This window comes from Pleurodeles waltl, chromosome 8, assembly GCF_031143425.1.
Source record: "Pleurodeles waltl isolate 20211129_DDA chromosome 8, aPleWal1.hap1.20221129, whole genome shotgun sequence".
In the NCBI taxonomy this organism is placed as follows: domain Eukaryota; kingdom Metazoa; phylum Chordata; class Amphibia; order Caudata; family Salamandridae; genus Pleurodeles; species Pleurodeles waltl.
In genome coordinates, this window is record NC_090447.1 from 1249739147 (window position 1) to 1249761729 (window position 22583).

Genomic DNA, 22583 nt, shown 5'->3' on the forward strand with positions numbered 1-22583 from the left:
ACAAGTTTGAGAGAAACAAGTAATCTAAATAATCAAACCATCTAAGCTTTCCATAGCATCACAGTAGCCCCCATCTTATAACGTGCACGTAATGCATTTGTAATAGCTCAAAGACTGAATTTGATAAATAATGTGTATTGGTACCCTCCAACTATTACCCAATTCAGCATACCAGTGTAAAGTCCATAGTAGTCGTAAAGTTCGATTCAATGGTCAAAGCATGCAGTTACAGACCAGAACCTATCCATACTTCCAAAGAAATCACCCTATAAAATACCCTATGAAATACAAAGTTATATCCATGCTAGTGCACATCAAAGATGTAAGAAATTGCTACAAGAACCACTATAATATTCTTACAAAATATTTTCCAAAAATCAAACCCGAAAGTTAGAAAAAACAAAACAATTAAAAACAAAGGACCATATGTATATTTAATTTAAGAAATAAAAATCATCATCAGGTAGTATCTAACTGATATATCTCTAATAGACTGCAGGTTGATTTCGACACCACGTCTATGTCAAACAGTAGGCTCATAATAAAGCACAAAGGTCACCAGCTTTTGGCATACACATATTAAATATCTGTCAAACATTTGCTAAGTACCATGACGTGTGATAAGTTACATTATCTTTTATCCGATAAACATCATATCCGTAGGTCAGTTTAAATATACTTCTCTGCTTCAAAACAAAGCCGGGTCAAGTTTTCACATGTTAAAAGACTACTGCATATGAGCATATCCTCCAACGGCAAGGCTATGAACACAAGACAAGATCAAATGGCCACTGTTATCCCATTACCAGACCACAGCTACATCTTGCAGTCGCAATCTCAATAATAACAGCAAGACTTAGTTAATCACAAGGCGAGCAAACCTAAAAAATAACAACACCAGTTTAACATTCCAGGATTATCTTTACAGGCTAAGCCTTATAGTAAATGATAAAATTCATTATTCATGTTAAAACCCATTAACACAGATCTAAGGTGATAGATCCACCTGGAATTGTTAATTTGTAATGCAGTTTCACTGTTCCATCCCCTTTCGTTGAATCTAACATGTTCAAGTGCATGGAACCATATCTGGGGAGTTGCCGGATGTTTTATACATATATGAACTGCAACCAGATATTTATCATCATGATGTTTTATTGTACTGATGTGTTCCTTTATCAGTGTTTTTATCAGTCGTATGCTGCTGCATATGTAGGTTTTATCACAGGTACAACCCAAAACGTAGGCCACAACTGGGGTATTACAATCTATGAATGCAATAATTGTGTATTCATTCCCTGTGTTATATTGGAACTTAATTGTCTTATTACACCCTGCAGTGCATACACGGCAGCCACAACATGTGTAAAAACTGTGGAATCCAGGTTTTATCAGCATTTTCAAAAATTGTGCTTCTGACATAACTTGGGCAAAGATTTCTTCAGTGTCATGCAGAAGCAAAGAATGCAATTCATACTTGCAATGTACATGTAGTATCCGAATATACAAGTGAAATAGGCTGTTTTCCTGCGGTGGCTTTTTAACGGTTTCCTTGGAATTTGTGTAATTGTTGTTAAATAAATAATCATTTTAAAATGTATACCTTGTATATGTTTGTAGCCATGAAGCAGTCCCTTGTAGGATGAAACATGGGAGTATATGTTTTCTTAAGACTACATGAATATGTGCCATTCTGGTAGATCTTTTGTCTTTTTGCTAGATCAACTGAGAACATTAGGAAACTCGAGGATGTTTCTTCATAAGATCAGCAGCCACCATATCAGCTTCCTTCTTTGTGCAGATGATCTGGTGCTTTGGGTCTTAACACCTTTGGTATGTAAAGGAGGATTGTGGCTCTCTAGTAGTATGGTGGTGGTAATAATGTAACAATAAAATAGAGAAAAAAGAGACATATTGGCTCTTGGACAGAAGAGTTGTTAATAGTGACAACATAATTCAAAGTTGAAAGTAGCTGATTCATATAAATATACTGGAATTATATTCATGAGATCACCATCTTGGAGTGATCGTTGAGAAGGGTTAAAAAACAAAATTGTCTGTGTTCTTTCTTGATGGTCTTGAACGGCTCAGCATTTTGTATAGCATGCTTTTCATTATCTCCCTTAATAACAGCACTTCAAGTCAAGACAGAATCAATTGTTCTTTGTGGCAGTCAAATTATGATGCTGAATGGGAAAGGAAAATGTTACCTGTAGATTTTCCCTATACTTTACCACATGGATATCTCCTCCACTGGGTGGAGATATCCCTACGATAAAGTATATGCAACTTTCCTCTATACTTTACCATTAGGAAATTTCTGCCTCAAATGCAGAAACTCCTTACTGTAAAGCATAGGAAAAGGTTAAAAAAGAAAAGTTTATTAAACTTGGAAAAAATGTTAAACTATTTCTATGTTCAATATTAACCTAATTTATTTTTATATATTTTAAATATAGAACTAAAGAACAAATTGCTACAGCAGAATTAACTTAATTAAATTAATGTATTTATATTATATTAACATTATTTTTCTTAAGTATAAATTGAAAAGTAAATTCCCACCTAAAGTTAAAAACATAACATATTTTATCATGCAATAATGATTAATACAAGTGGTGTATAAAATTAATTAAAATTATTTTAAATATATTTCATTAAAATGTAACCTAGCATTAAATTGTAATGCTAAAGTTGTTTAGATATATTATAATTAAATAATAATGATGTATTATTTTATATTTTTGCAATTAATTAAATGTATTTCTATGTTTAACTATTTTAAATAGTTGAAATTAATTTATCATTGTTTCTTACAAGGTTTTAAGTTCCTTCCTCCATTGTTCTGTATGGGAGGGTGTTGCAGTACCAATGATTGGTCATGTGTGGTGCTGGGCTTACTATAGCTCTGAGCTGGAGTAACCTAATACAAGTTTGGGTCCCTTTCTGGCTGTAGTACCTTTTTTGAAGGGCGGTTTGTAAAACGTAATGGGCTTTCTCTTTTCTGGGTGGGTCCACGTCCCTTCCTAAACCCCACTCTAGCCGTCCCTCAACCCCCTCTTTACTCCTCCCCAAATCCTTCCCCTTTAGTAGTAAGTATTCCTAATTTTTCAGTCACTCCCCCTATCTCTCCCACATTTAATTCAAAAACGTATACTTGTGTGTGCAGAGATTCCACAGTTGGGGAGAAGGAAAAGTTGGGTTGAGGCAGAGGCTCGCACCAAGGTTTGTGAATTGATAGTTTGTAGTACTACAATAACGTACCACAAAGTGCAGTTTGTGGATAGGTCCCTAAGTTTAAAACAATGCTCTTCAAAGAACAGTATAGCATAAGTCATACATGCAGACTCACATCGAGTAACATGCCATTTATTAAAATTGTTGAGGGAGGGAAGAGACTTCATGACTATCTTAAGGGTTTGTCTAATGTGAGCCATGGTCCAACCCCACACACAAAATTGGTGATATATAGCATGTGAAGCTCTGCAAACCGATACCGTATAAGTTAAATACATTTTTGGTTTCTTTAGTTTGGTTATACTATATTTACTATATTTGTCTACCAAACAACTTTTGCTCATGTTTGTTTCTGATAGGTGATCTATATTTACTCTCTATTACTTAACACATAGGCTGCATACCCTTCAGCCATGCTGTGCTCCATCTTTGGTCACTCTGTCACCCTCTTTGGCTGTTATATGTACTCCTGTTTTCCTCCCTAAACTAACCAAGGTATAGTGCACAAAAAATTGTAATTCACAGATATAGGCCTATTTGGACACCTGGTCTGTTTCTGATACCCCTTCTACCCTAGCTGAGGATTAATTGCGACTGTCACAGCCCTCTTTTTTAAGCAACTTTAACCAATATGTTCTTTTGTTATTGGTCAAGAAATGTATATATAGGTGATTGGCCAAAAACCTAGAAAGCCAAAATTCAATCAGTTGGCAATGAATTGAAGCAGTGTGAGGTATTAAAGGTAACAGGTTTCTTCTTCGAGCTGTCACATCAAGATGTTCTGATTGACCTAACCACAAAAGTCAATCAAGTCAGTTCATATGACCATAATTTACAAACACTGGACAGTGTATTTACCGCGTAAATAAAAAATATATAGTTATAGACCAGTCTAATAGTGTATGTGCAGGTGAGAACATCATTGGAAGTACACAAGTACATTCAACTTCATTCGCCTTTACAGCATTTTTTAATCTTTTCATAGGCCAAACAAGATTGAATTCCAGTCGCCATTTCAGGATAATTGACTGAGGCAATTCCTATCCTTGTCCGCCAACTTACTTCATTCTTTAGGAATATCAGTGCCAGAATTACTTTCAGCAGTGCGTTAGAACTACTTAATGGAGCTTTAAATAAATTACACTCTGCAAAGCTGCAGAATTCATGGTTTATACCATGTGTTTTTCATATATATTTTGTTTACAAATAAAAATGGTCTATACCTATAACCAGTTTGCAAGGGGTAACTTATTTGGTGGGGTAAGTGACATGAAAGAGACATTGTGACTGTTATCAGGATTGTTTCCCTGTCTAAAGTCTTCGGCACAAGCAGTGTGTGAGGCAGGAAACAAGGTTTTTATCAAATTAGTTTTGCTGCACTGTGTAATAAAATGGAGTTTGACATTTGCACTGTAGTAATAAATGTGTATTGTACAGCTGCTGTAAATTAAACGTGGTATTAGGTCACATCTATTTTCACTGGCATGACATATACAGGATTTACACAGTCAATGATAGTGATACTGGACCGCCAAAGCTGCGGGGAGGACGCCACCGTCATGCCGGTGGTGTCCCCCCGTCATATTACAATATTCCCACCAGACTGACCGGTGGGAACATTGTACTATGACAATCCCGCCGGGGGGTTGTGATCTGCATGGTGGAGCTGAGTTCAGCGCCACCATAGCTGAGCACAACCCGATCACCATGGTGACAGCGTTCTGACCACCAGGGTCGCAATGTGGCAGTTGGACTGCCTGGAGTGCGGTGGTTGGACGGTCACTGCGAGTCTAGCGGTCCTTGCACCATCAGACTTGTATTGACCCTCTTAGTTTTGTTATGTCAAGTTTCATGCGCCTGAGATGATAGGGGTTAGGGGCGGAAATTAAAAGTGAGGTTAAAAAAATAGTGTTTTTCATTTTAACTCTCTGCAGAAAACCCATGAACAGAATTGCACCATACTTGGCATGACTTTGGTATGTTATTCAGAAATGTGCGTCTACTGTAATCCATCCACAAGTTTTTGAGAAATTATCATTATATAAAGTTGTTAAGTCTAGCCGGCTAAAATGAAATAATGTAAATATTCTTACTTAGTACAGCAGAGTGGTTTAGACCCTTTAGTGTGATTTCTAATCTCTGTACTAATTCAATTGTCATGTTACATTGCAGCACAGAAAGCAATGAAGAAAGGGAAATCTCCAATTATTATTGACAATACCAACATCCATGCTTGGGAAATGAAGCCATATGTTCTCATGGTATGCACAATTAATCTTGCTTTCAGATCTCAATATTCAAATGTGTGGTCAATGATGTTAAGACTGTGTGGGTGTGGGTGTGTGTACATGCGAAAGCATGCACATAGGTCAATCCTTTTGTCACCCCTTCAATGTGCTTTTATATTTTTAATTACTTGAGGGTTGCAGATACATTCCATGAACATTTTCTCTCATGTAATAATAATTACAAGTGCCTTTTGTAGTGTCGATTTGATTCCTGAGAGAGAAAAAAACGGGAAATGCGCTGTTTTTTAATTAAAGAATCTGAGCCCAATTCACAAAGAATGCTTATACATGCAAACTTGTACACTTATTCCTATGCATTTTTGAGCAGTGGGAAACCACATACATTCCCAGTAGTGGGCATGGAAAGCTGATCCAGACGCAGATTATTAGGCGTATCAATAGAAATGTCCTCTGATATTTTTAGGTTTCTCCTAGGGAGTGCATGCGCTATCTCTGCGAGACATTTTGTTTACATGCAGTGAGGCTTACAGCCTGTCCATAGCTTACCATTTGTTAGCTTCAGTGTCATACTAATTTCCTTTATTTCCATTTGTCTTGGCATGCCTGCATCATGTCCTCCTCTTGTGTTTTGGCCCTCTGCTGAAGCATGGAAAAAGTTCTTGTGTCCTTCCACTGCTCCCGTTTTTGGAGCTACTTTTATTTTGGGTTTAATATAGCGTTTGTGTTTTAAGTCTCTCTCCTATATCCCTTTCTACGTAGCTTCTATTCCCTCCCACACGCCCCTCTTCCATGTTGCACTCTGCAGGACTTCACTCTAAGCCACTGCACTCTATGCCTCTCTACTCTTCTATGCACCACTCCACTCTGCGCTACTCTACTCCACCCTACTCTGCGCCACTCCACTCTACTCTGCACTACTCCACTCTACTCTGCACTACTCCACTAGTGCCAGTGCACACTATGTCACTCTTCTCTACTCTGCACTACTATGTGACTGTACTCTGCACCACTCTACGCCAGTACACTCTAGGCCACTCTACTGTGTGCCACGGCACTCTTCATTGCACCACTGCTCTCTACTCCACTGAACTCTACACAACTCTACTCTATGCCACTTTATTCTGCACAACCCTATGCCACTGCAGTACACTAGTGCACTTTGTGCACTCTAATATACCCCTCTCAGCACTTCTCTGCATCACTCTTCTTTATTCCACTACCCTATACGTTACTCTAATCTACACCACTGAATTGTACTCTGCACCACTCTACCCTACACCACTGCACTCTACACAAGTCCCCTCTATTCTTCTCCGTGCCACTCAACTCCAGTGCATGCCACTCTACACCACTCTTCTTGAATTTATTCCACTCTACGCAACTTCACTCCACGCATGGCTGCTCTGTGCCATTCCACCCCTACTCTACACCACTGCACTCTGTGCTATTCCAAGCCATTCTCACTCTTCACTCCTCCACAAGAGTCCACTCTACTACGTGCCATTCCACTCTACTCTATACACAACTCCACTCTATGCCACTCCACACCACTTTAGTCTAGTCTAGGTGACTCCACTGTACACCAGTCTGCTTTGTGCCACTCCACTGTATGCCACTATATTCTACACCTCTCTACACTACTGTGTACCACTGTATGCCACTGCACTCTGTGCTACTGCACTCTATGTCACTGTACTCTGCGCCACACTTCAATACTCTACGTGACTCCACTCTATGCCACTTTACTCTAGTCTGTGCCACTCCACTGCACTGTATGCCATTCTACACTGTGCCTTTTTCTACATCACTGCACTTTTTTGTCACTGCACTCTGTGCCACTCTACGCTTTACCACTGCACTGCAGTCTACCTCACTATGTTGCACCATGCCACTCTCCGCCACTGCTCTCTATGCCTCTCTTCTGTATTCCACTGCACTCTATGCCACTCTACTGTGTGCCACTCCACTGCACTCTACATCACTGGACTCTGCACTGCACCACTCTAATCAGTACACTCTAAGCCATTCTACTCTGCACCACTCTACACCACTGCATTCTCAACCAGTGCACTCTATTCCTTTCTACTGCAGTGCACTCTATGCCACTGCACTCAATGCCACTGTACTCTATTCCACTGCACTCAACACCACTTTTCTCTACTCTGCACAACTGCACCCTTCGCCACTGCAGTCTACGCTGCATCACTTCACTCAGTCTCTCTTTTCTAATCTGCACTACAGTACTCCACTGCACTCTACATCACTCTACTCTGCACCACTCTGCTCTGAACTCTGTCACTCTACTGTACTTTACGCCATTGCAGTACACTACTGTACTGTATGCCACTCCACTCTATGCCTCTCAACACTACCTTGCACCCCTCTACTCTATGCCACTGCATTCTAAACCACTCTGCTCTGCATCACTCCACTCCGTGCCACTGTACTCTACACCACTCTGCTCTGCACCACTCTACGAGGCACCACTCTACTCTCTTCTGCACTCTATGCCTCTCTACTCTACTCTGCTGCACTTTACGCCAATCTTTTCTACTCTGTACTCTGCACTCTATGCCACTGCACTCTGCACCACTTTATTCTACAGCACAGCACTCTACACCAATTCTCTCTACGTCACTGCATTCTACACTACTACACTGTACACCACTCTACTCTGCAGCATTGCACTCTAGGCCACTACCCTCTACTCTGCACCACTCTATCATATGCCACTACACTCTACACCAGTCCCCTCTACTCCACTTTACGCCACTCCACTGTACACCACTCTACTCCACTCTGCGCCACTCTACTGTATACCACTCAAAGACATGCCACTCAACTCTGCTCCGCTCCAGTCTACTCAACTCTACACTACTCCATGCCACTCTACGCTATGCCACCTACTCTATGCCACTCCGCACCACTTCACTCTAGTCTACACAACTCCATTCTACACCATTCCAAGCCACTCTGCTCCACTCCAATGCACTCTACATCACTCTACCCCACTACACTGTACTCTGCACCCCTCTACTTTGCGCCACTGCACTCTACTCTGCAGCATTACACTCTATGCCACTGAACTCTATGCTAGTCTGCTGTATGCCACTGCACTCTAGGCCTCTCTACCCTGATCCACTCTAATCGAAGACACTGCACTACACCATTGTACTGTGCGTCACTCTATGCCTCTCTATACTACTATGTACCACTCTACTCTGCGCCACTTCACTCTTCTCTATGCCACTGTACGCCACCCTGCTCCTCTCTACACTACTCTGCACCCATCTACTCCAGCCCACTCCACTCTACACCACTGTACTCTGTTCAGCACCATTGCACTCTACGCCACTGCACTCTAAGCTTTTCAACTCTATATCACTGCACTCTTTGTCACTGCACTCTGTACTCTCCCTCACACTACTCTACGTCACTGCTCTCTTCGTCACTGCACTCTGTGCCCCTCAACTGTACACCACGCTACAGTAGTTGCACTCTGACACTTTGCTCTGTACCAATCCACTCCACTCAACTGCACTCTACTCTTTGCCACTGTACTCTATGGTACACCACACTACTCTACCCCAGTACACACTACGCCACTCTACACTGGACTACTCTACGCCACTGCATTCTACACCCCTGCACTTTGCCTCTCTAATAGATGCCACTGCACTCTATGCCACTGTACTCTACACCACTCTTCTCTACACTGCACCATTTCACTTTATCCTCTGCACTGTGCATCACTGCACTTTACTGTGCACCACTCTACCCTACACTACTGCACTCTACACCAGCCCTCTCTAGTCTACACCACCCAAAAGTACATCACTCTCCACCACTCATCTCTATTCCACTCTGCGCCACTCCGCTTATTGCCACTCCATTCCACACATGGCCACTCTACGCCATTCTACCCCTCTACACACAATGCCACTCTACTCTGTCACTCTACTCTGTGCCACTCCAGTCTACCCCATTCTGTACTATGGCACACCACTCTTCTCTTCTCAATGCCTGTCCAGTCTACTTCACTCTGTGATATTCCACTATGTCACTTCATTCTATGCAACTCCACTGTACACCACTCTACTCTAGTCTGTGCCACTCCACTCTTAACCACTGTAGTCTACGCCACCGATCTCTACACCACTCTGTTCTGCACCACTCTCCTCTGTGCCACTCGCTCTACACCGCTGCATGCCACTCTGCTCCTCTTTACACTACTCTGTGTCACTCTACTCTACGCCACTCTATTCCACATCACTGCACTCTAAGCCACTCTACTCTGCACCACCCTACTCTGTCACTGCACTCTTCCTTACTGCACTCTGTGCCACTCTACTCTGCACCACTCTATCTTAGTTGCACTCTACGCCACTGCACTCTATGCCACTCTACTCTCTGCCACTCTACTCCGTACAACTCCACTGCACTCTACACCATTCTACTGTATGCCACTGCACTCTTCACTAGAAAACTCTACACCAGTACACTCTATGCCACTTTGCACCTACTCTGCACCACTTTATTGTACATCACGGCACTCTACTCTGCACCACCCTACTCTGCACCATTGCACTCTACGCCAATACACTCTAAGCCACTGCACTTCACTCTGCACCATTCTTCCCTACACCGCTGCACTCTACGTCAGTCTCCTCTACGCCACTCAACTTCACTGCATGACACTCTACACCACTCCACTTGACTGTATTTCACTCTATGCCACTCCACTCCCCATATGGCCTCTTTAAGCCATTCTACCCCACTCCACTCCACACAATGCCACTCTACTCTGTCACTCTACTCTGTGCCACTCCAGTCAACCCCATTCTGTACTATGGCACACCACTCTTCTCTTCTCAATGCCTGTCCAGTCTACTTCACTCTGTGATATTCCACTATGTCACTTCATTCTATGCAACTCCACTGTACACCACTCTACTCTAGTCTGTGCCACTCCACTCTTAACCACTGTAGTCTACGCCACCGATCTCTACACCACTCTGTTCTGCACCACTCTCCTCTGTGCCACTCGCTCTACACCGCTGCATGCCACTCTGCTCCTCTTTACACTACTCTGTGTCACTCTACTCTACGCCACTCTATTCCACATCACTGCACTCTAAGCCACTCTACTCTGCACCACCCTACTCTGTCACTGCACTCTTCCTTACTGCACTCTGTGCCACTCTACTCTGCACCACTCTATCTTAGTTGCACTCTACGCCACTGCACTCTATGCCACTCTACTCTCTGCCACTCTACTCCGTACAACTCCACTGCACTCTACACCATTCTACTGTATGCCACTGCACTCTTCACTAGAAAACTCTACACCAGTACACTCTATGCCACTTTGCACCTACTCTGCACCACTTTATTGTACATCACGGCACTCTACTCTGCACCATCCTACTCTGCACCACCCTACTCTGCACCATTGCACTCTACGCCAATACACTCTAAGCCACTGCACTTCACTCTGCACCATTCTTCCCTACACCGCTGCACTCTACGTCAGTCTCCTCTACGCCACTCAACTTCACTGCATGACACTCTACACCACTCCACTTGACTGTATTTCACTCTATGCCACTCCACTCCCCATATGGCCTCTTTAAGCCATTCTACCCCACTCCACTCCACACAATGCCACTCTACTGTACTCACTCCAAGCCACTCTACTCCATGCCACTCTGCTCTAAATCATGTCACTCCAATCTACTCCCCTCTACTCCACTCTACACCACTCCAGTCTACCCCATTCTACACCATTCTTCTCTTCTCTACACCTGTCCACTCTATATCACTCCACTGTACTCTGAGCCACTCCACTCTGTGACACTCTATGCAGCACCACTCTACTCTACATCACTCCAATCTGTTCTGTACCACTACACTCTACGCCACTCTACTCCACTTCACTCTGCCACACTCCACACCACTCTACGATATGTACTCCTCTCTACTCATCTCCACTCCACTGTACAACATGACTAAAAGACATTGGCAGAACCAATAGCTCTCTCATAGGTGAAACCTATTGGCTTTGCCAATGCTTGTTACATGTTAGGTCTTCAATTCAGAGTTGTACCCATAGTACAACTCAGCAGTGGGCAAAGACAGATCGCTTTGCAAGAGCACTTTATTTTTTGGTCTTTTTTCCCTTCTCACAGAAAGCATTTGCTGGATAAAATCTTTTATGGCATATTCTGTGGTACAAACATTATACGTTTTTATCGAGTTAAGTTATTAGGACTGTCAGCATACTTGCATGTTAATGTCACGTATCATCTCTGTATTGACGTCCTTAAAACTGAAATTCCTTTTTGATAGGTTTGTGAGAAAAAGCACATTACAACAAGATGCAAAACATCTGAGAGGAGAATTATCTCTGAATCTCCACTATACCTGTGAACATAAACAAACTCAACAACATATATATGTATTTTGATACAACAACTTAAAGTGATGGGGGACCACAGATTATCAAGTCAACCTAGTTCAGAGAGAAATGAAGGAACACAAAAACATGTAACCCACCTCAGTATGTGATATCAAAACGAAACTAAGAATTTTGCAATACATGAGGTTGTAGCTAAAGTTCTGCACGTTCCAGTCTAAAATTGAAAGGAATTGCAAGCCCTCCAAGACTTAAACAGTTTAGTTTAAGTACAAGTGAAGTTTAATATGCTCTGCCTGAAGTATCTTCACCCTCATTCCCATTACACTGTTACAGAAAACCACAGGAAGTGTAAGGATTGGAAATGGTGATCCTTCCTCTGTTTCCCAGGAAACTGTAGTGAAGCCTCAAGGACTGTGGTCAACAGTTCAGTTTTTTTAATAGTCTGCAATCCCAGTCTCCTTGATAAAATAGCGTCTCTCAGGTCTGGAGCACACGAACTCTTGTTTCATCCAGAATTTGACTCTTCTTCCTCTCAGCAACTTCAGTCACCTTTGTTCTAAATCACCTAGATGTACCTTACCAGTTCGAAGGACGTCTGACGAGCCACACATCAATGCAGGAAAAGGAAAGTTTGCTCAATCCCCTTATGGGTTAGAAAAGTATGATGAGTTGCCTCGCATTCTCCCCCAGCAACAGACGAGGAAGCACCAAGGGTTCCAATTTGAGGGGCTTGCACTGTATTTTCACGGTATTTCTCTTTCCATTTCAGCTTTGCTATCAACTTTACAGGGTAGCTCGTAGGGTGATTACTCTCTTTAGTTCCAGCCTTAGTGTCATGCAAAGATGCTTCCACACTGGAGACTGGACAATCCAGAGCAAGCACTCCATCCTCAGTTTTAAAAATGCATGCATGGGGCTTTCCACTGCACTTTTCATGGAAGTAACTTCTGAAGTTGCAACATGAGGGCCATCAACGTGGTCTCACCCTTGTTTAAGGCAGTCTCAAACCGGTTAGTATGGGCCCATTCACAAACATGAAAATCTCTAGACTGCAGACTATATAGTAAAAAAAATACACACAAAAAAATGTTTCTTGGATTGCCTTTTGTCCGTCGACACTTGGTGGCATTTTGAAACCCCAGGTATAGCAATGCATGCCGTACAAAGTGTGAACAGAGTTATAAATAGGCGTCTGTGGCCACTGCCTTGCCCAAGGCAGGCGAGGTGTACTAAGCAGGTTTGCAGGGCAACTCGCACTCGCAGTTGCTCCACCCCCATTCTTCTCACATTTGCAAAGAGGCTAGGAAGGCAGCTGTGAGCTGTCAGGGTCCACCTTTATAATCACATAAATGAGGATGAAGCAGTAGCAAAAATGGCAGCAGGGAAAGTGGTCATCTGCTGTGGTGCTTGGCTTGCAGCATTTTGTGAACCAAGGAAGCCAGGGAAAGCTCATGGCTCAACCAGCAACCTCTGGCAAGCAGGTCGTCGAGCCACTTCCCAGATAGATGTCCAAGGCCTCCTTCACCCGCACAAAATGAGGGTCCAAGAAGCCGATTTTGCCGATAGGTGACTTAGCATACAGTTAGCAATACGAAATGTGACAGAGGGGTCAGATGCAACCTACCCAGGTCCTTCTTGTGCTACCTCATTTTGAGGCACATATATTCCCTAAACTACTCAAGATTAAAATTAAAATGGAGTTACGGATTAAAGGGAAGAACAGCTGCTATATAGCAAATCCTAAACAGGAAACCCAGAAGTTAAAGTACTAATTTAACCTTCTATCCATACTCAAATAAATGTAACCACCCACCCTATCATGCACGTTTTCCTATACAAAACATGTTTTGTCACATACAGTAACACATTACATAACGTAAAATATCACAAATTACAAAGTGGTGGTATGAAAATCTCCCCAAGTTTAGAGACACAGCAAGCAATCTTTGTGAGGGTCCATCGCAGACATTTGTTTGAGATAGTCCCTGCACAACTTGAATCCTGTGGTTTTAGGGGTGACATTTCCATTGCACACGTATACATTTTAATGGAAATTCTGGTCAAAAACTGAGCAGAAGCTCAGAATCCACGTCTGAAGGCACAGAAAGAAAGGATCAGTACATATTGGTGGAGTTTATATGCAGCTCTGTTCATCTCTTCTGACGCGGAAAAATGTTGGCACACTGCCGAACAATGCCACCAATAGCGCGAAGGAGAACTGCTCTGAAAGTTCACAGATCTAGTCTAACACTTGGGGATTCTTCACAAGGTGAGGCATGCCTGGTTAGAAGAGCTGAAAAGCAAGTAATTAAAGGACCATAGCCAGAACCGGACAGAATTCCCTCAGATGTCTTTCTAACATCTCATTCTGGGTCTTAAAAGCAGTTTTCAATGTAGCCTGGAAACTTGAGAAGGTCCCCAGTTCGCAGAGAACACAATTATAGTTCCCATTTTCAAACTGGATTACTTTCAGAATCTGGAAACTATCCCACAATCTTAGTACTTGATGGGCTTGCGAAAATATATTGGAATCTACTCAGGCGTGTCCAAGACTGGGTCAAAAGTGACCATATTCTCTTGAATCTTCAAGCAGGACTTAGAAAAGGAGTGAGAACCATAGATGAATCGATGACCCTTTCTCACATGTATTTAAAACATGAAGTTGAGGAACTGGACATTTAAGCTAGTATTTATAGACCAAAAGGCAGCATTTAACTCGGCATTGCAACTTCTTTCTAAGACCACTGCCAGGGTCAGCTATGCAACAAAGAGTGAATGCACACCAGACCACTCAGTGCTACTAGGAGTCTGACAAGGCCATGTGTTGATATAAGCAGTATTTAATTTGTATAAAACGTATGTTGGGAGGTTCCTCCTTGAGCTGAGCTTGGATGCATCACTTCTCCTTTTTGCTGATGATGTTGGCACAGACCAAATTGAGTCAGATTGCACAAGCTGCTGAGACGGTTCAAATGTTTCTGTGACACCAAGAAAATTACCCTTAATGTTGATAAAACTAAATGTGTGGTTCTGAAGGCCTAACTTACGAAAACCTTCCATATCAGCGGCAAAGCTTGGAGAATGTTTATACTTTCGACTATGTCGGCATTCGATTCGACCTTAAACTGACCTGGTTTGAAGCAAATGGATAGAAAAAAATCACTGAAATGAGCCTGAATACAGGATCTGTTCTGCTAACGCTGGCAGTAAGTTAATAAAGCCTATGTTGCAAACCTATAAAATGAAAGTAGTGGCTGCAAGTATGTGCGTTGCTGAACTGTGGAGGCTTCAGGGTCAACGGAGGTACAAAAGTTGGAGAATAGATTTCATGCTGCGACTAGCCAGCCCTAAGAACGCTGCGGGAAACATTGATATTAGAGGAGGGTATAACCAGCACCAAGGCTGCCGTACATCTAAAACTGAATTCTTCTGGGCCAGACTATAGACAAACTCTGCACTGCAAGTCCACTTACAATATCTTCATGATGTCCTGGTGCACAAAGACTCATTAAAACCCGAATGGCCGTACCACATTAAACAACCTTTGAAAGACATTGGTTGCATACAGTATTGGGACAGCTTGAGTTCGAGCAATAAATCCAGTTTGTTTCTTAACAATTAAAAGGCACAATTTGGAGAACATACTTTCAATATGCTGGAAAACAGCTAGAAAAGGAAGGCTAATATTGTCCTACCTGGAAATTAAGGCTTCCAGCATTAGAGTCGTTTGAGGACCTGCTGCAACCAGAGCTAAAGAAAAAGTCTCTATATAAAATTAACTAATTAGGTTTTAACATACTCAAAAAAATGGTCGGCCATTAAGGATTGTTCACAACATTGTAGTTATGAACTAAGTACATGCAAGACTTTGTTGCTCCACACCAGTGTTTCCCGGTTGCGGCCCGATTTTTGGAGTCCCGGAAAGTCTAAGCAATAATTAAAGATGCCTTTAAATTCGGTCTTTATCTTTTCACATTTGCTGCGCTTCAAAGAAAGAAGTCAAATTTCAGGTTATGTGTTCTGACAAAGTGCTGCTTATTTTTTTTAATGGGGTTCAGTGTTTAGAAATTCCTCTAACTATGCAGTCAGAGAAACGAAAATAAAGTAAAGTTCGATGGCATCTGTCGCTGTAGATACGCATGTTCTGCAATAGCTCGCCATCTGGTGTTGGGCCGGAGTGTTACAAGTTGTTTTTCTTCGAAGAAGTCTTTCGAGTCACGGGACCGAGTGACTCCTCCTTTTGTCTCCATTGCGCATGGGCGTCGACTCCATCCTCGATTGTTTTTTTTCCGCCATCGGGTTCGGACGTGTTCCTGTCGCTCCGAGTTTCGGAACGGAAAATTAGCTAATTTCGGAAGATTTTCGTCGGTATTGTTGCGTTCGGGATCGGCGTACTTAGATTCCACACCGCATCGAAGATCGAAGAGCTCCGGTGCCCTTCGGGGTAGTTTTTCGATCCTCCGTCGGGGCCTGGTCGGCCCGACTGCGTGCTGAAGAACGCCGATGGAACGGACCCCGTTCCGTTTCTGCCCCAAATGCCACAATAAATACCCCTACACAGACCAACACTTGGTCTGCAACCTGTGCCTGTCACCTGAGCACAGCGAAGACACCTGCGAGGCCTGTCGTGCGTTCCGGTCCCGTAAAACACTCCGAGACCGTCGAGCCAGAAGACTTCAGATGGCGTCCGCACCGACAGCCCAACGGGAGTTCGAGGAACAGGAAGAGGAAGGTACCTTCTCGATCCAAGACTCAGACTCCGAAGGATTCGACGATACACAAACCGTGAGTAAGACGTCGAAATCCACTCAAAGGACCATTTACAAGGCCCAGGGGACGCCACTGCCACCAGGCCATGGCTCGACCCATAAATTCGGTGACCGACCGTCGGCACCGAAAAAGGCCCAAACAGTGCCGAGATCGTCCGACTCCGGTCGAGACACCGGCACGCAGCCTTCTCGGGACCGAGAAAGTGCTGGAGACAAGCCTCGACACCGAGATGCCGGTGTGGACACGGCTCGACGCCGAGACAGCGGCACCGAAACAGATCGACGCCGAGAGGTTTCGGCCCCGAAAAGGAAAAAAGTCACCTCGGAGCCGAAAAAACACGCAGACAAGGTTTCGATGCCGAAACAAACTGCAAGCGACCCAGCTTCAGGCTCTTATACAGAAGAGCACTCGCTAACCTCCCAAATGCAGAAGCATAGGTTTGAGGAAGAGCTACAAGCAACTGATGTGGACCATACGCAAAAGCGTATCGTCATTCAGCAGGGGACAGGAAAAATAAGCACCCTTCCCCCCATTAGGAGAAAGAGAAGGTTGGAGTTCCAGACGGAACAAACACCACAACCAAAAGTGGTGAAAAGAGTTACACCACCACCCTCTCCTCCGCCCGTGATTAACGTTTCACCAGCACAAACTCCATCACACTCCCCAGCTCACACCACCATGAGCCAGGGTGACCAAGATCAGGACGCATGGGACCTATACGACGCCCCAGTGTCAGATAACAGTCCGGAGGCATACCCTACAAAGCCATCTCCACCAGAAGACAGCACCGCGTACTCTCAAGTGGTGGCTAGAGCAGCACAATTTCACCACGTAAGCCTCCACTCAGAACAGGTCGAGGATGATTTCTTATTCAACACACTCTCCTCCACCCACAGCTCATACCAAAGCCTGCCTATGCTCCCTGGTATGCTCCGGCACGCAAAAGACATCTTTAAGGAGCCGGTCAAAAGTAGGGCAATCACACCAAGGGTGGAAAAAAAGTATAAGCCGCCTCCTACGGACCCGGTTTTCATCACTACGCAGCTGCCACCAGACTCTGTCGTTGTAGGAGCAGCTAGGAAGAGGGCCAACTCTCATACATCTGGAGATGCACCACCCCCAGATAAGGAAAGCCGCAAGTTCGATGCAGCTGGTAAAAGAGTCGCAGCACAAGCTGCAAACCAGTGGCGCATCGCGAACTCCCAGGCACTACTTGCGCGCTATGACAGAGCCCACTGGGACGAGATGCAACATCTCATTGAACATCTGCCCAAGGACTTACAAAATAGGGCAAAACAAGTGGTTGAGGAGGGACAGACCATCTCCAACAACCAGATACGCTCCTCTATGGACGCTGCAGATACAGCTGCACGGACAATTAATACATCTGTAACTATCAGAAGGCATGCATGGCTCCGAACGTCTGGATTTAAACCAGAGATTCAACAAGCAGTTCTCAATATGCCTTTTAATGAAAAAGAACTGTTCGGTCCAGAAGTGGACACAGCGATTGAGAAACTCAAAAAAGATACGGACACTGCCAAAGCCATGGGCGCACTCTACTCCCCGCAGAGCAGAGGGAATTACAGCACATTCCGTAAAACGCCCTTTCGAGGGGGGTTTCGGGGTCAAAGCACACAAGCCAGCACCTCACAAGCCACACCGTCCAGTTACCAGGGACAGTATAGAGGAGGTTTTCGGGGACAATATAGAGGAGGGCAATTCCCTAGAAATAGAGGAAGATTTCAAAGCCCCAAAACCCCTACTACTAAACAATGACTCACATGTCACTCACCCCCTCCACACAACACCAGTGGGGGGAAGAATAGGTCACTATTACAAAGCATGGGAGAAAATCACTACAGACACTTGGGTTCTAGCAATTATCCAACATGGTTATTGCATAGAATTTCTACAATTCCCTCCAAACATACCACCAAAAGCACAAAATTTAACATCACACCATTCCAATCTCCTGGAGATAGAAGTGCAGGCACTATTGCAAAAGAATGCAATCGAATTAGTGCCAAACACACAAATAAACACAGGAGTTTACTCACTGTACTTTCTGATACCAAAGAAGGACAAAACACTGAGACCAATCCTAGACCTCAGAGTAGTGAACACTTTCATCAAATCAGACCACTTCCACATGGTCACACTACAAGAAGTATTGCCATTGCTAAAACTACACGACTACATGGCAACTTTAGACCTCAAGGATGCTTATTTCCATATACCAATCCACCCATCGCACAGGAAATACCTAAGGTTTGTATTCAAAGGAATACATTACCAATTCAAGGTACTGCCTTTCGGATTAACAACCGCACCAAGAGTCTTTACCAAATGTCTAGCGGTAGTCGCTGCACACATAAGAAGGCAGCAAATACATGTGTTCCCATATTTGGACGACTGGCTAATCAAGGCCCATTCGTTCATACAGTGCTCAAATCACACAAATCAGATCATACAAACCCTCTTCCAACTCGGGTTCACCGTCAACTTTACAAAATCCAACATTCTGCCGCGCAAGGTACAACAATACCTAGGAGCCATAATAGACACATCAAAAGGAGTAGCCACTCCAAGTCCACAAAGAATTCTAAATTTCAACACCATCATACAACGCATGTATCCAACACAAAAGATACAGGCAAAGATGGTATTACAACTCCTAGGCATGATGTCTTCATGCATAGCCATTGTCCCAAACGCAAGACTGCACATGAGGCCCTTACAACAATGCCTAGCATCACAGTGGTCTCAAGCACAGGGTCACCTTCTAGATCTGGTGTTAATAGACCGCCAAACTTACCTCTCGCTTCTGTGGTGGAACAACATAAATTTAAACAAGGGGCGGCCTTTCCAAGACCCAGTGCCACAATACTTAATAACAACAGATGCTTCCATGACAGGGTGGGGAGCACACCTCGGTCAACACAGCATACAAGGACAATGGAACGTACATCAAACAAAACTGCATATCAATCACCTAGAACTTCTAGCAGTTTTTCAAGCACTAAAAGCCTTCCAACCAATAATAGTTCACAAATACATTCTCGTCAAAACAGACAACATGACAACAATGTATTATCTAAACAAGCAGGGGGGGACGCACTCCACGCAGTTAAGCCTGCTAGCACAAACAATTTGGCATTGGGCAATTCACAACCAAATTCGCCTAATAGCACAGTTTATACCAGGGATCCAAAATCAACTCGCAGACAATCTCTCTCGAGATCATCAACAAGTCCACGAATGGGAAATTCACCCCCAAATCCTGAACACTTATTTCAAACTCTGGGGAACACCTCAGATAGACTTGTTTGCGACAAGGGAGAACGCAAAATGCCAAAACTTAGCATCCAGATACCCACACAAACAATCCCAAGGCAATGCCCTATGGATGAACTGGTCAGGGATATTTGCTTACGCTTTTCCTCCTCTCCCTCTCCTTCCTTACCTGGTAAACAAACTCAGTCAAAGCAAACTCAAACTCATATTGATAGCACCAACTTGGGCAAGGCAACCCTGGTACACAACGCTGCTAGACCTATCAGTGGTACCCTGCATCAAATTGCCCAACAGGCCAGATCTGTTGACACAGCACAACCAAAAGATCAGACACCCAGATCCAGCATCGCTGAATCTAGCAATCTGGCTCCTGAAGTCCTAGAATTCGGGCACTTACAACTTACCCAAGAATGTATGGAAGTCATAAAACAAGCCAGAAGGCCATCCACCAGGCACTGTTATGCAAGTAAATGGAAGAGGTTTGTTTGCTACTGCCATATTAATCAAATACAACCATTACACACAACTCCAGAACATGTAGTGGGTTACTTGCTTCACTTACAAAAATCTAACCTAGCTTTCTCTTCCATTAAAATACACCTTGCAGCAATATCTGCATACCTGCAGACTACCTATTCAACTTCCCTGTTTAAGATACCAGTCATTAAAGCATTCATAGAGGGCCTTAGGAGAATTATACCACCAAGAACACTACCTGTTCCTTCATGGAACCTAAATGTTGTCCTAACTAGACTTATGGGTCCACCTTTTGAACCCATGCACTCCTGCGACATACAGTTCCTAACCTGGAAGGTGGCATTTCTCATCGCCATAACTTCCCTAAGAAGAGTAAGCGAGATTCAGGCGTTTACAATACAGGAACCTTTTATACAACTACACAAAAATAAAGTCGTCCTAAGGACCAATCCTAAATTTTTGCCAAAGGTTCTTTCACCGTTCCATCTAAATCAAACAGTGGAACTTCCAGTGTTCTTTCCACAGCCAGATACCGTAGCTGAAAGGGCACTACATACATTAGATGTCAAAAGAGCATTAATGTATTACATTGACAGAACAAAAAACATCAGAAAAACTAAACAACTCTTTATTGCATTTCAAAAACCTCATGCAGGAAACCCAATTTCAAAACAAGGTATAGCCAGATGGATAGTTAAATGCATCCAAATCTGCTACCTTAAAGCTAAACGACAGCTGCCCATTACACCAAGGGCACACTCAACCAGAAAGAAAGGTGCTACCATGGCCTTTCTAGGAAACATCCAAATGCAAGAAATATGTAAGGCAGCCACATGGTCTACGCCTCACACATTCACCAAGCACTACTGTGTAGACGTGTTATCCGCACAACAAGCCACAGTAGGTCAAGCTGTATTAAGAACATTATTTCAGACTACTTCCACTCCTACAGGCTGATCCACCGCTTTTGGGGAAATAACTGCTTACTAGTCTATGCAGAACATGCGTATCTACAGCGACAGATGCCATCGAACTGAAAATGTCACTTACCCAGTGTACATCTGTTCGTGGCATCAGTCGCAGTAGATTCGCATGTGCCCACCCGCCTCCCCGGGAGCCTGTAGCAGTTTGGAAGTTGCCTTCAATTATTTATATATGTATCATCTCAACCTTAAATAGGTGCATACTTAGTCACTCCATTGCATGGGCACTATTACTACAATTCAACTCCTACCTCACCCTCTGCGGGGAAAAACAATCGAGGATGGAGTCGACGCCCATGCGCAATGGAGACAAAAGGAGGAGTCACTCGGTCCCGTGACTCGAAAGACTTCTTCGAAGAAAAACAACTTGTAACACTCCGGCCCAACACCAGATGGCGAGCTATTGCAGAACATGCGAATCTACTGCGACTGATGCCACGAACAGATGTACACTGGGTAAGTGACATTTTCATTATCTGCTATTCTTGCTTAGAAAAGGCTGTAGGATGTCGTTTTTGTAACACAGAACAAAATGGAAATACCTGCAAATGAACTGTATACATTCAACCTGTAGGAAAGCAAAAAAAAGTAAAATTTTTTGTAATTCGGAAGTGTGATGGAAGCAAAGATTTTACTAGGATTAAAACAACTCCAGACACGTTATGTGGTGATGCGCAAATGATAAATATTCACTGAAACACAATTATATGTCTACTGACTGATTTAAAAAGCATATTTCATCTTGTTGCTGCTTATATTATGTTGGAATTTAACAAGACACAAATTCACTTACTTTCTTATTTTTTTTATGTTAAAACTGATTGAAGAATTTTACATTAATTGTTTTTATACGGATGTGTTTATTAGCTGCATGACTTTTAGCAAAAGCAAATACAATATTGATTGATTGACGAATTACATACATTATAAAAACATGGACATTAAGATTTCCAGGAAAACAAACCTTTAATAACACAATACACCACTTTCGTAGCTGCAAATTTAAGGCGAATGCTAGACCCCCAAGGTTACACCTTGTGACTAGAACTCAAAACCAGCAGATGATTTCCTAAATGCAAATCACTTTCACAAAATACAAATATGTCTACATGCAAAAAAGAGGCTTCACCATTTTAGCTGTGTCCTTTCAGC

General features: G+C 43.2%; 1 protein-coding gene across 1 annotated transcript in view; it reads left to right on the forward strand.

The window, feature by feature from the left end:
* Window positions 1-22583, forward strand: part of N4BP2L1 (NEDD4 binding protein 2 like 1) — a 277420-nt gene that overhangs the window by 120698 nt on the left and 134139 nt on the right. The window contains exon 3 of the mRNA XM_069205565.1: window positions 5410-5498. Coding sequence (XP_069061666.1) covers window positions 5410-5498 — 89 coding nt within the window. The remainder of the gene's footprint in view (window positions 1-5409; window positions 5499-22583) is intronic.